Below are 15,754 nucleotides of genomic sequence, written 5' to 3'. Positions count from 1 at the left end.
TAAAGTCTGTTTTATCAGGGACTAGGATTGCAACCTCTGCTTTTTTTTTTTTTTGCTTTCCATTTGCTTGGTAGATGTTCCTCCATCCCTTTATTTTGAGCCTATGTGCGTCTTTGCACGTGAGATGGGTCTCCTGAATACTGCACACTGATGGGTCTTGACTCTTTATCCAATTTGCCAGTCTGTGTCTTTTAATTGGTTCTTTTAGCCCATTTACATTTAAGGTTAATATTGTTATGTGTGAATTTGATCCCGTGATTATGATGTTCGCTGGTTGTTTTGCCAGTTAATTGATGCAGTTTCTTCATAGCATCGATGATCTTTACAATTTGGCATGTTTTTGCAGTGGCTGGTTCCGGTTGTTTCTTTCCATGTTTAGTGCTTCCTTCAGGAGCTCTTGTAAGGCAGGCCTGGTGGTGACAGAAATCTCTCAGCATTTGTTTGTCTGTAAAGGATTTTATTTCTCCTTCACTTACGAAGCTTAGTTTGGCTAGATATGAAATTCTGGACTGAAAATTATTTTCTGTAAGAATATTGAATATTGGCCCCCACTCTCTTCTGGCTTGTAGTGTCTCTGCCGAGAGATCTGCTGTTAATCTGATGGGCTTCCCTTTGTAGGTAACTTGACCTTTCTCTCTGGCTGTCATTAACACTTTTTCCTTCATTTCAACGTTGGTAAATCTGACAATTATGTGTCTTGGGGTTGCTCTTCTCAAGGAGTGTCTTTGTGGTGTCCTCTGTATTTCCTGAATTTGAATGTTGACCTGCCTTGCTAAGTTGAGGAAGTTCTCCTGGAGAATATCCTGAAGAGTGTTTTCCTGCTTGGTTCCATTCTCCCCATCACTTTCAGGTACACCAATCAGACATAGATTTGGTCTTTTCACATAGTCCCATATTTCTTGGAGGCTTTGTTTGTTTCTTTTTACTCTTTTTTTCTCTAACCTTGTCTTCTCGCTTCATTTCATTAATTTGATCTTCAATCACTGATACCCTTTCTTCCACTTGATAAAATCGGCTATTGAAGCTTGTGCATGCATCACGAATTTCTCGTACCATGGTTTGCACTCCATCAGGTCGTTTAAGGTCTTCTCTTCACTGTTTATTCCAGTTAGCCATTCATCTAATCTTTTTTCAAGTTTTTATTTTCCTTGCAATGGGTTCGAACATCCTCCTTTAACTCAGAGAAGTTTGTTATTACCAACCTTCTGAAGCCTACTTCTGTCAACTTGTCGAAGTCATTCCCTGTCCAGCTTTGTTCTGCTGCTGGCAAGGAGCTGTGATCCTTTGGAGGAGAAGAGGCGCTCTGATTTTTAGAGTTTTCAGCTTTTCTGCTCTGGTTTCTCCCCATGTTTGTGGTTTTATCTACCTTTGGTGTTTGATGTTGGTGACCTACAGATGGGGTTTTGGTGTAGATGACCTTTTTGATGATGTTACTACTATTCCTTTCTGTTTGTTAGTTTTCCTCCTAGCAGTCAGGTCCCTCAGCTGCAGGTCTGTTGGAGTTTGCTGGAGTTCCACTCCAGACCGTTTGCCTGGGTGTCACCAGTGGAGGCTGCAGAACAGCAAATATTGCAGAACAGCAAATATCGCTGCCTGATCCTTCCTCTGGATGGCTTCGTCCCAGAGGAACAGCCACGTATATGAGGTGTCTTTTGGCCACTACTGAGAGGTGTCTCCCAGTTAGGCTACTCGGGGGTCAGGGACCCATTTGAGGAGGCAATCTGTCCATTCTCAGAGCTCAAACGCCATGCTGGGAGAACCACTGCTCTCTTCAGGGCTGTCAGACAGGGACATTTAAGTTTGCAGAAGTTATCTGCTGCCTTTTGTTCAGCTATTCCCTGCCCACAGAGGTGGAGTCTAGAGCTAGTAGGCCTTGTTGAGCTGTGGTGGGCTCTGCCCAGTTTGAGCTTCCTGGCCATTTTGTTTACCTGCTCAAGCCTCAGCAATGGGGGACGCCCCTCCCCAAGTCAGGGTGCTGCCTCGCAGTTCAATCTCAGACTGCTGCGCTAGCAGTGAGCAAGGCTCCATGGGCATGGGACCCATCGAGCCAGGCATGGGAGAGAATCTTCTTGTCTCCCAGTTGCTAAGACCTTGGGAAAACGCAGTATTTGGGCAGACATGTCCTGTTTTTCCAGGTGATCTGTCACGGCTTCCCTTGGCTAGGAAAAGGAAACCCCCCGACCCCTTGCACTTCCTGGGTGAGGCACCCCTCCCTGCTTTATCTCGCCCTCTGTGGGCTGCACTCACTGTCCAGCCAGTCCCAATGAGATGAACCAGGTACCTTAGTTGGAAATGCAGAAATCACCTGTCTTCTGTGTCCATCAAGCTGGGAGCTGCAGACCAGAGCTGTTCCTATTCGGCCATCTTGGAACACCCCCTCCTATTGTTTTCTTAAGTAATACAAAAAGTTAATGTAATAATTCAAAAACTAAGATCTGGGAACTTGAAACTTCATGTGCAAAATATTTACCATAATGCCTGACACAGTAGATACTCAATGGTATTAGTATCATTCATACCTAACAGTTATTATCATGGTACCAACTAACATAATAAATATACAGATATTTTAAGTTGATTTCAGATTTGTAAATCAGACTTTACAGAAGTTGAAGAAGTGAAAGAAAGAAATAGGGGCAGGAGACACATTTACCTTTAATTTATTGAGTGAAACACTTTATATATAGTTTAAAGATTATTACATATTTATTTCATGGAATTTTCTTTCTTTCTTTCTTTCTTCTTTAAGACAAAGTCTTACTCTGTTGCCCAGGCTGGAGTGCAGTGGCGCGATCTTGGCTCACTGCAACCTCTGCCTCCTAGGTTTAAGCCATTCTTCTGCCTCAGCCTCCTGAATAGCTGGGAGTATAGGTGTGCATCACCACACCCAGCTAATTTTTGTATTTGTAGTAGAGATGGGGTTTTGTCATGTTGGCTAGGCTGGTCTTGAACTCCTGACCTCAAGTGATCCACCCACCTCAGACTCCCAAAGTACTGGGATTATAGGCATGAACCACTGCACCCAGCCACATTTTTTTTTTCAATTTAGCAAAATCACTATACTGTTATAAAGAAGCTTCTTACATGTTTGTTTTCCATTAATAATAACATGTAGAATTAAAAACCAAAATGCAATTGTATTCAAAATGTAATAAGTGAAATGTATTTTCATCAGAAGCACAAATTAAAGTCGGTGTAAAAAAAAGTTTCCGAATTATTTTCTTTTTTCTTTTTTTTACTACTTATACTTTATTCTACTTAACTTTTCTTTTTTTAAAAAATAATTTCAAGGTTTATTTTAGATTCAGCAGGTACATGTGTAGATTTGTTACATGGGTATATTGCATGATGCTGAGGCAGAACTTTGGGGTAATAAAGATTCCATCATCTAGATACTGAGCGTAGTACCTAATAGAAAGTTTTTGAGCTCTTTCCCCCTCATCCTCTCCCCTCTCTAGTAGTCCTCAGTTCTGTTGTTCCCATCTTTATGTCCATATGTAGTCAGTGTTTAGCTCACACTTAATAAGTGAGAACATGTGGTATTGGTATTTGGTTTTCTGTTCCTTTGTTAATTTGCTTTGGATGATAGTCTCCAGCTGTATCTGTGTTGCTGCAAAGGTCACGATTTCATTCATTTTTATGCCTGCATAGTATTCCGTGGTGTATATGTACCACATTTTCTTTATCTAGTTCACCACTGATGGGAACCTAGGTTGATTCCATGTTTTTGCTATTGTGAATAGTAGTACGATGAACACACGAGTGTATGTGTCTTTTTTATAGAATGATTTATTCTCCTTTTGGTATATACCCAGTAATGGGATTGCTGGAATGGTAGTTCTATTTTTAGTTGTTTGAGAGTATCCAGACTTCTTTCCACAGTGGCTGAACTGATTTACATTCCCATCAATAGTGTATAAGTGTTCCCTTTTTTCTGCAGCCTTGCTAGCACCTGTTATTTTTTTTTTCCTTTTAGTAGCCATTTTGACTGGTGTGAGATGGTATCTCATTGTGTTTTTTACTTTGCATTTCTCTGATGATTAGTGATGTTGAGCATTTTTTTCCATGTTTGTTGGCTGCTTATATGTCTTCTTTTGAGAAGTGTCTGTTTATGTACTTTGCCCACTTTTTTATGGGGTTGTTTTTTCCTTGTTGCATTATGTAAATTCCTTATAGATTCTAGATATTATAACTTTGTCAGATGCATAGTTTGCAGGTATTTTCTCTCATTCTGTGGGTTGTCTGTTTACTCTATTGATAGTTTCTTTCGCCAAACAAAAGCTCATTAGTTTAATTAGGTCCCAGTTATCAATTTTTATCTTTGTTGCAATTGCTTTAGAGCAGTGGTCCCCAAAGTACCTGGTGCCATTTGACACTGAGGACTGGTTTCGTGGAAGACAATTATTCCATGAACCAAGGCTGGGGGAGGAATGGTTTCAGGCTAAAATTTTTCCACCTTAGATCATCAGGTATTAGGGCATTAAATTCTCATAAAGAGCACGCAACCTAGATCCCTTGGATGTGCAATTCACAATAGGGTTCACACAACTATGAGAATCTAATGCAGCTGCTGATCTGACAGGAGTTAGAGCTCAGGCAATAATGGTCGCTTCCCTGCTGCTCACCTCCTGCTGTGTGGCCCTATTCCTGACAGGCCATGGACTGGTAGTGGTCCATGGCCTGGCGTTAGGGGACCCTTGCCTTAGAGGGTCATAAATTTAGTCGTATATTATTTGCCAAGGCTAATGTCCAGAATGGTATTTCCTAATTTATTTTGAGTTATCTTTTGGGTATAGTTAAAAGTAGAGATCCAGTTTCATTCCTTTGCATATGGCTAGCCAGTTTTCCCAACACCAGTTTTTAAATAGGGAGTCCTTTCCCCATTGCTTGTTTTTGTCAACTTTGTTGAGCATCAGATCGTTGCAGATACACAGCTTTATTTCTGGTTACTGTATTCTGTTCCATTTGGCTATATGTCTGTTTGTACCAGTACCTTTATATATACTTTTAAAAAATCATCTCAACAACGCTAGTAGTTAGATAATCATCATTTTATAAATGAGAAGATGAAAACACTGAGAGACTGGCCCAAGGTCACACAGCTAGTGTATGGTCAGGATTCAAATCGTGGAAGACAATTATTTCTGCTTCTGACTGGGATGGAATAGGGATGGAATTTACTTTAAGGCCTTTACTGAAAACTGGGACAAAATATAGGAAACCACGGTTTTCAGACATTGCAAAATGGGCAACACAGGGCAGATCTGAGGGAAGGAAAACAAATGATAAGAGCTCTATGATTGCCCCATCTTAGGTTCTGGAGAGAGTTTCCAGGCCACTGTACAGAGATAAAAAACCTAAATTGAGCTCCATGATCTTTGAGCTGAGGAGTTGGAGTTCAGAATTTGAGAGGCCAAGGAAAGTAGAATTTGAAAAGCAGAGTATTGGAGAGCTCCAGAGTTCTGTAGAGGGTAACTTTGCAGTATTTCTTAGTGCATGTGTGGAGGAAACTATACAAGGCCAGAGAAAGAAAATTATTTAGGTGGGACAGTCCCTAGAGTTCACATGGGACTGGGCAAACATTTATTTTTCCATTAGACAGAGTGAAAAGATACTCTAATGCATGGTACTTTGAGTAGAAATCTCAGAAGGATTTTGCCTCAGTAGCAGGGCCAAATTAGCCATAGACTAAAGGCTATTCTAGTTTTGGTTAACAAGAATAAAAGTAGGCCGGGCGCGGTGGCTCAAGCCTGTAATCCCAGCACTTTGGGAGGCCGAGACGGGTGGATCACGAGGTCAGGAGATCGAGACCATCCTGGCTAACACGGTGAAACCCCATCTCTACTAAAAAATACAAAATCTAGCCGGGCGAGGTGGCGGACTCCTGTAGTCCCAGCTACTCGGGAGGCTGAGACAGGAGAATGGCGAAAACCTGGGAGGCGGAGCTTGCAGTGAGCTGAGATCCGGCCACTGCACTCCAGCCTGGGTGACAGAGCCAGACTCTGTCTCAAAAAAAAAAAAAAAAAAAAAATTAGCCGGGCGAGGTGGCGGGCGCCTGTAGTCCCAGCTACTCGGGAGTCTGAGGCAGGAGAATGGCGGGAACCCAGGAGGTGGGGCTTGCAGTGAGCCAAGATAGCGCCACTGCACTCCAGCCCAGGCGACAGAGCGAGACTCTGTCTCAAAAAAAAAAAAAAAAAAAAAAAGAATAAAAGTAAGGTTTGAAAAGATCTGACTGTTTCTAAGTACAGTAATGTGTTGCTTAATGACAGGGATATGTTCTGAGAAATGTGTCATGAGGCGATTTTGTCATGTGCAAACATCATAGACTATACATATATCCACCTAGATGGCACAGTATACTACATACCTAGCCTATGTGGTACAGCCTATTACTCCTAGGCTACAAACCTGTACAGCATGTCACTGTGCTGAATACTGTAGGCATTGTAACATAATGGTTAATATTTGTGTACCTAAACATATCTAAACATAGAAAAGGTTTAAACAATAAAAATACAATATTATACTCATGGGAGCCCTGTCATATACATGGACTGTTGTTGACTGAAACTTCGTTATGTGGCTCATGACTGTATCTTAGCTGCATTCCAGAACGAAGATTCAGAAATATGTAAAAGAAAACAAAGAATCCAGCTCTGAAAAAATTAAATTCACAATGTCTGACATCCAATCAGAAATGACTGGGCAGCCCAGGTGGGTTCACTGGTGAACTCTATCAGACAGTTAAGGGAGAATTTATGTTAATTCTCTATAATCTCTTCCAGAAGACAGAATCAGAGGAAATGCCTCCTAACTCATTCTACAAGGCCAGCATTATCCTAATACCAAAACCAGACAAAGACATCTTCACCTGGGTAATAACAAGGGCTTCCATCCTCTGCCATGGTGTCACTAGAGACAGTGAGGAGCTTGGACATCCACTCTCAACTGGCAGTAATGAGGCACCCAGCCCTCATCCTGCTTGGGTCATGTCAGAGGAGGCCTAGTACAGGGTCAGGACTTTAACCACTACCCAGCTGTGTGTTGTCAATGGAGGCCACATCTGGCCCTGTGGTATCAATGTAGGTAACATGAGGAGCAATAATAAATTACTCCTACGCTTCCCATCCAGGGAGGTGTCAGTTGAGGCCTAATGGGGAACCAGAACTCCCACCCCTGTTCAGCATGGATATCATGAGGAGCCCTCCCTCCTTGGGTATCAACAGAAGTAGAGTAGAGAATCGGGACTACTGCCTCCTCCTGGCAGTAATGAGGTGGCAACACCACCCATCCCCTACCATAGCAATATCACAGAAAGCCAGCTAATACAAACTTTGTATAAGATCTGGGGTCTCATAACTTAATTCCCCAAATGTCCAAGTTTCAGTTGAAAATCACTTGTTAGTATAGAGTATATATAAAGGTACTGGTACAAACAGACATATAGCCAAATAGAACAGAATACAGTAACCAGAAGTAAAGCTGTGTATCTGCAACGATCTGATGCTCAACAAAGTTGACAAGAACTAGGAAGGTCTGAAACTGAATGTAAAACATACTAATAGATGCCAACACCAAGATGCAGAGGTGTTAGAATTATTTGACAAACATTTTAAAGCAGCCATGGTAAGAATGATTCAATGAGCAATTACAAATGTGGTTGAAACAAATTTTAAAAAATAGACTTAGCAAAGAAACAGAGAATAAAGAGAAGAAAATTGGAAATTTTAGAACTAAAACATAGAGTGACTAAGAAAGCCTGAGTTGCCAGGCTCAACTGCAGAATGGAAGGGATAGAGGAAAAAATTACTAAACTTAAAGGTAGAACATTAGAAATTACCCAATCTGAGCAGACTAGAGAAAATAGATTTAAAAAGCAAATAAACAGAGATTCTCAGTGTCCTGTGGGACTATAACAAAATATCTAAGATTTCTGTCCTTGAAAGGAGAAAGAGGGAAGGTTGAAAAAGTAATGGAAGAAATAATGACTGAAAACTTGCCAGGTTTGATAAAGGCACAAACATGTAGCTTCAAAAAGCTGAACACATTCACACCAAGAGATACCATGGTCAGGTTTATAAAAACTGTAGGAAAATCTTGAAAGCAGCCCAAGGAATTATATCTTACCCATTGGGGAAAACAATTAGAAAATTAGCTCATTTCTCATCAGAAATCATAGAGGCCCGAAGGAAGTGGCACATTATTAAGTGCTGAAAGATAAGGACTGTCAACTCATAATTCTATATCCAGCAAAAATATCCTTCAGGAATGTAGGGGAAATCAAGACATTCTCAAATGAAGGAAAACGAAGAGAACTTTTTGCCAGTAGACCTATCCAAAAGAGAAGTTGGTCTAAACAAGAAGAAAACAGTAAAAATAAGGAATCTCAAAATATTGGGAAGGATAAATGTACATGGTAAACAAAACTGTGGGTATATGTAATAGACTTCCTTTTGCCTCATGAATTTTCTAAAGTTAGGTGGTTGAAGTAAAAATTTTAACTCTGATGTGGTTCTAAATGTATAGAGAAAATATTTTAGGTAATTATAAATGAGCAAGGGCACAGGGATATAAAAGGAGGTGAAGTTTCTACACATCACTAAAACTGACAAAACGAATTCAGTAGACCATGGTAAGTTACATAAATATAATAACTAGAACAACTACTAAGAAAGCTATATAAGGAGATACATTCAAAACATTATAGATAAAATGGAATCCTGAAATATGTTCATGTAACAGGCAGGAAAAACAGAGAAACTAAAAACAGAGAAGAAACAGAACAAAAGTGACTTAGTATATCAATGATAATAAATGTAAATGGTCTAAATACATGAATTAAAATACAGAGATTTACAGTGTATATTGTTAAAAATGACCTAACTGTACTGACAGTCCCCAGATTACAACAGTTGAACTTGGATGATTTTTCAACTTAACGATGAGTTTATTGGGATGTAACTCCGTTGTAAGTCAGGGTGCTCCTTATGACATAGTGTGGTTATGGTTTCTATTGAATGCATGTCACTTTATACCATTGTAAAGTTGAAAAGTTGTAACTTGAACCATCATAAGTCAGGGTCCATATGCTGTGTTGCCAGCATAAACTGCATTTTTCACATATATTTTTCACTTTTCATGAGTTTATTGGTATGTAATTGCATCATAAGTCAAGGGGTAACTGTATGATGTCTGTAGGAAACTCCAAGTATAACCATATAGGCAGTTTGTAAATAAAAGGATATAAAAAGATACATCATGGAATCATTAATTAAAAGCAGGAGTGGCAGTATTAATATCAGATAGAGCAGACTTCAGGGCAAAGGAACATAACAAAGAAAAATACCAGATTTAGGCCGTGGGTGGTAGCTCACGCCTGTAATCCCAGCACTTTGGGAGGCCGAGGCAGGCGGATCACAAGGTCAGGAGATGGAGACCACGGTGAAACCGCGTCTCTACTGAAAATACAAAAAATTAGCCGGGCACGGTGGCGGGCGCCTCTAGTCCCAGCTACTCAGGAGACTGAGGCAGGAGAATGGCGTGAACCTGGGAGGCGGAGCTTGCAGTGAGCCGAGATCGCGCCACTGCACTCCAGCCTGGGGGACAGAGCAGACTCCGTCTTAAAAAAAAAAAAAAGAAAAATACCAGATTTGTATAGAAAGAGATTATATAATGACAAAAGAGGTCAACCCAGCAAGAAGACACAGGAACACTAAATGTAAATGTATGTGCACCAGAGGTGCAAAATGTTTGAAGCAAAAATTGATAGAACTAAAAGGAGAAATAGACAAATCTATAATTATAGTTGGTGACTTCATACCCCTCTCTCAACAAGTGATAGAACAATTAAAAATCAGCAAGGATAAATAATAATGCAATAACACCATCAACCATTAGAACCTAAATAACATTTATAAAACATGCCACCCAAGGAGAACACCCAGACATATTCTTTTGATGTATTCACTGAATGTATATAAATGCTTACTGAACATATGCAAGATAGACCATATCCTGGGCTATAAAATAAACCTCAACAAACTTATACAACTTGAAATCATAACAAGTGAGTTTTCTGACCACAGTAGAATCAAACTAGAAATTAATAACAGAAAATAACAGGGAAATCTTCAAACACTTGGAAATGAAATGACATACTTAAAAAAAATTTATGGATCAAGGAAGAAATTTCAAAGAAAAACATTTCAGTGAGATTACATTTCAAAAAATACATTGGATGAAAATGCAGCATATCAAAAATTTTAGGACACAGCTAAAGCAGTGCCAAGAAAAATTTGTAGCACTAAATACATGCGTTAGAAATGAGAAAACAAGTCAGTAATGTAAGCTCCCATCTCAAGAACCTGTAAAAAGAGCATCAAAAAATAAATAAATAAAGCAAGCAGAAGCAGAAGAAGGGAAATAATAAACATAGCAGAAATTGAAAACAGAAATAATAGAGAAAATCAGTGAAACAAAGAGCTAGTTCTTTGAAAAGATAATAAAAGTGACCAACTTTTAGCAAGACTAACAAAAAAGATGGAAGATACAAATTTTACCTATCTCAGGAATGAGAGTATCACTCATGACCTTGCAGACATTAGAAGGGAAATGAGAATCCTTTGAACAACTCTACTGTAATAAATTTGACAATGCAGGTGAAATGGATCAATTTCTTAAAAGGCACAAACTACCACAACTCATTTAATGTGAAATCTGCAGTTTGTATAGAGCTATTACTGTTAGGGAAATTGAACCTGTAATTTTAAAACTCCCAAAATGAATAGTTAACTAGAGAATTTTACCAGGTGTTTAAAGAAGAATTAGTACCAATTCTACATAATGTCTTCCCCAAAAATGGAAGAGGAATGTTACCAATAGGGGAATCTTGGTTAAAGGATATACAGGATCCCTCTATATTAATCCTTATAATAATTATTTGTGAACCTACCATTATCTGAAAAAGTTTAATTTTAGAAGAAGTAACTGGAGAAAGAAAAGACATCTTATACAGAGGAACAAAGAATGACAACGGACTTATTTTTACAAGTAGTACAAGCCAGAAGACAGTAGAGCAGTATCTTTAAAATACTGAAAAAAAAAAAAAGAAACCTAGGCACTTTGATTCCAGAGCCTTTTCTCTTACCCATATCCCTATCTTGTATCGTAAAGGTAATAAAAACAAGGAAGGATGGAGTAATTAGATAACACTACCTTTCCCTCTTGTGTGCTTTGGGGAATTGAAGTGCTATCATTTTTTGAAAAGGAAATCAGTCACTATTCCTAGTCCTATTGTTTCTGTTTAGTTTCCTTTACTTAATAACGTTTTAAAAAGTAATATCAGTTAGCACATTGTCTTATCTGTCAAGCAGGTTTATATTTAGAATAGAATACAGTAAATGTAGAGGTAACTGCAATACAGGCGGATTTAGATAAAGTTCATAAAAGAGAAATTTAAACAAAGCCCTTTGGAAATTTAGAGGAAAGATTGAGAGCACAAGAAATTGAGGAAATCAAGGAAGATGACATGTGAGTCTGATTGAAAATGGCAGAAAAGGGAAGAGCTGAGGCTTTATCCAAGATCTGTGCCGAATGTCTGGGACATGAGTAGTGTTATGGCAATGATTGTAATAAGCTCTGCATCAGCAGAGATTTTGTGTTTGTTTTCTTATCTGCTGGGTTGTGTCCTTACTACCTAAAACAGTGTTGGGTACTTAGTAAGTACTCAGTAAATATTTGTTGCATGAATAAATAAATGAATAGTAACATTAGATGGCAGTTTTGGTAAGAATGATTTGATACGTCTGGTTTAGGAGTTATAAACATGGAATCTAATTCTCAGCCATCAGCTAGCTGTCATCCAGTCTCGTAGCTTCAACTATGACTTCGGCTATCACACAGATGCCTCTGAAAACGTGGAAAGGAAGCAATAATATAGGAAGTATATAGGTCAAGAACATTGTGAACTGTGTGACCCTGTGTGTAAAATGGGAACTACAAGAGAAATTATTAATATTGATTTTACATGTGGAGCACTTAGCTCAGTATCTGATCCATATTAAGTACTCAGTAAAGGGCACCATTGTCTGAAACTGAGTTACACATTGACTCCTGACCTTAGATGAGCCATCACACCTGTAATATAGCACATTAAAACCATATTAAGTTACCTCATGTAAAAGGTAAACAGGATCTTAAAGATCAGCTAGCCCAAGTTCTTCATTTAAACTGAGGACAGAATACAGTGGATAAAAAGGTAATCTTGGGACCTAACCAGGAAGTAATAGTTATTTGTAAAGCGTGGGAGGAAAAATAGGAGAGAAACACTAATTAGCTGGGCTTTGAGGGCTTAACTCTAAATACCACAGCTGCCTTCAAGGATGAATTTTGTTCTCTGGAAAATAATATTTGTCTGCTGGATAGCTCTACCTGTATTTCTCATTGGCATTTAAATTCAGCATGTCCAGAAACAAATTGGAATCACTATGTGTTAAAACTAAAAAGGTTGTTAGAGTGCATCTAATTCAGTTTCCCATTTTACAGGTGTGGAGAACAGATCCTGCTCTGGGGTGGAGGTCTTAAACTTTTTAGATTCATTGGTAGTGCTGTGATCAAACAGTTGTTCCTTTTGCCTAGGTTGTGGAGCATTTCTTTAGGTTTTTTTTTTTTTTTTCGGGGGGAGCTTACAGTGAGCCTTTGATGTTCATCCTGGCTGTAAACAACCTCTGTCTTGTTTTGAGCAGCAGTTTTCAACTTTTTAAAAAACAAAAAAACCCAGCTGAATCTTTTACTTAAGTTGAATCATATGAAGAAACCCCAAAAAGAGACTAAAAATAGAAGCTTATGGTTAATGCCAGAGATTTGGTGGGGGTGGTGGTAGGGGATAGATAGTTGGGGAGATCAGGAAAGGGAAAGAATGAGTTATAGACCCTAGTTGCTTGCCACTGGTCTCCAGAGGTGAGGAGCTTCTGAAATGCCTTAGAGGTTAGGAAACAGTTTGAAACCCACTGATTTGGAGGCCCACGAAGTCCAGCAGTGATAATTGGCATGAATGACAAGACCACTGATGTCTCTGCTCTGCAAGTTCCCCAGTGACTTTAACACTTGCCCTGGAGTAATGATTTTTCAATTCTTTCTTGAATCTAAGGGCTAAGAACTAGGCCATCATTACAATTAGGACTTTAATAAACTCTCAGCTATCATTTAAAAACTCTCATCAATCACATTTGCTTTTATGTACACAGACAGGCAGTTTTTGTGTGAATTAAGTTGCCCTGACATAGATAATTTTATTAGTATAGACATAGCTCAAGAATTACAGTCATGTGAGGAAAAGCTTAAGAGTAGTCAGAGTTTTGGTCATGAACCCCTATAATGTTATGATGAATTTTAAAATACTTGATGTATTTTTAATAATTATTTTTATAGTATTATAATTTTAAAATTTTAGTCAGCAACTGATTAAGCCCTGTGCTAGACACTACGTGGAAATAGAGGGAAAACAGGACACAGTCCTTGAACTCACATTTGAGTCTCACTAAGAACAGAAAGAAGGTGATACTTAAAAATTTTTCCTTTGTACTTTGTTTCAGCACCCGAGCTTTGATTTTATGCAATTTTTAATTTTACTGATTTGTAAAGCATGTTCATGACTGAAAATTTAATTAACTTCGTATGCTTTCTTTAAAATTATTCTTAGATTGCAAGACTGGAGGAAGATAAAGAAGAACTACGTAACCAGCTGCTTAATGTTGATCTCACAAGAGACAGCAAACGAGTGGAACAACTTGCTCGAGAAAAAGTCTATTTGTGTCAAAAATTAAAAGGGTTAGAGGCTGAAGTAGCGGAATTAAGGGCTGAAAAGGAGAATTCTGACGCTCAGGTGGAAAATGCCCAAAGAATACAGGTGCGGCAGTTGGCTGAGATGCAGGCTACAGTCAGATCCCTGGAGGTAAGATTCTGATTACTTCCCGGTAGAGTATGGCATACTTTTTTAAACTGCAATTGACAAACCTTTGATTTTTAGAGCATAAATGTATGCTTTCCAAGCTAATGCTGACGCATTTGTGTAATCCCAAGAGTATTTATTCTTTTAGTAAAGAAGAAAGCTATTGATTCATAAGCAATACGATACGTATGCTACCACATTTATAAAGGGGTATTTATTCTGTGGGAGTTAAGTCACCTATCTGAAATGTCTTAACTCTTAAAATGCCACATAATAGAATATGCAAAATAAAAATGTATGTATTTGAGTTTCTGAAAGTAAAGTCATCTCAAACCAGAAAGAATAATTTCTTTCAAGATAGTACATTCCTTACACTGGGATTTGAGATCTTAAAGTCACAAATCCTGCTTGAACAGAAATACTATACTGATATATCTTATGATAGCTTCTTCCCAGACTAGTAAAATCCAACTGTACAGGTATACATGCCTTTGCAGAATTATTTCCCTGGGTTCATTAGAGAAAGATAAGTGTTGGCAGACCTGACTGGTACTCCTAGGGGTATTGCCTTATGAAAATTCTTGGTTTCCATTTTATTCAGATATACTTATTCTTCTTAGTTCTTAGTGCCTAACTTGTAGCAAACATACCTGTTTAATTGTTTTTATTTTTTACAATTCAAAGTGTTTCTTTTTCCTTTGGAATAGTTATAAAATGATTTGGGGGGGAGGCATTAGCGGGCATTTAATTTGTAGTTAAAATCAATATCCAAATCCAAGATGGTGATTTTTTTTCCCCCAGCCAGTGATACAGGAATACATTGGTATGTTTTGAAGAGTAGAAGTTACTTTTTTATTTTGTTACATGACGCTAGGTCAGTATTTACTGGTTTTCTGAATTAAAAGTTGTCAGTATCATTGTACCTTAAACATGAAGCAGTTCATTGTGAGACTGTTTATGTTGCCATCCTTCCATCCTTATGTATTTTACACAGTGACAGAATAAGTGAGACGATTGCAGTTGTATATAGCATACAGTTCTGATGGGAAACTTTCCATTGAGGTCCTTTAGAGTGATTATTTTCAGGGCAAGTTGAATGATGACAAAAGATTTGTGACATTTTCATAAGAGCCTATATTTTTATCATTTGTCAGATGAAATGAAAATAAGCATATGACAGCAAACATTTCTTTCTTCTTTAACTTTCTTGGCTATCATTGTGCCCAGAGAGTATTATTTCATATATGAAGAAAATAGGTTTTTTCCCTAATTATTTGTCGAATATAGTCCTTACATATTTAAGATAGATGTTCCCCAACTTAAGGTGGTTTGACTTATGATTTTTTGACTATACAATGGTGTGAAAGCCATATATGTATTTATGTACTTTGAATTTTGATCTTTTCCTGGGTTACTGATATGTGGTATGATACTCTCAATGCTGTGTAGCTGCACTGAGCCACAGTTCCCAGTCAGTCACATGATCATGAGGGTAAATAACCTCTTTACTGAGTACTGTGTTGCCAGATGATTTTTTCCAACTGTAGGCTAATTCACGTGTTTTGAGGATGCTTAAGGTAGGCAGTCTAAGTTATGGACTTAGATATTTTCAATTTGTGATGGGTTTATCAGGATGTAACACCATCATAAGTTGAAGAGCATCTATATGTACGAAATGAGATGTTATGAAACTGAAGTGTATCCTTTAAATGCCGAAACGTTTTCATTTTGATTATGTTGAGGTCGGGTATGGTGGCTTATGCCTGTAATCCCAGCACTTTGGGAGGCTGAGGTAAATGGGTCACC

General features: G+C 38.3%; 1 protein-coding gene across 1 annotated transcript in view; it reads left to right on the top strand.

The window, feature by feature from the left end:
• CEP83 (centrosomal protein 83) overlaps positions 1-15,754 on the top strand; it is a 148,642-nt gene that overhangs the window by 65,867 nt on the left and 67,021 nt on the right. The window contains exon 6 of the mRNA XM_025402585.1: positions 13,700-13,951. Within this exon, the coding sequence (XP_025258370.1) occupies positions 13,700-13,951 (252 nt within the window). The remainder of the gene's footprint in view (positions 1-13,699; positions 13,952-15,754) is intronic.

This window comes from Theropithecus gelada, chromosome 11 (assembly GCF_003255815.1).
Source record: "Theropithecus gelada isolate Dixy chromosome 11, Tgel_1.0, whole genome shotgun sequence".
NCBI lineage: Eukaryota > Metazoa > Chordata > Mammalia > Primates > Cercopithecidae > Theropithecus > Theropithecus gelada.
The sequence above is the reverse complement of the archived record's forward strand: the minus strand, read 5'-3'. Positions and strand labels throughout refer to the sequence as shown.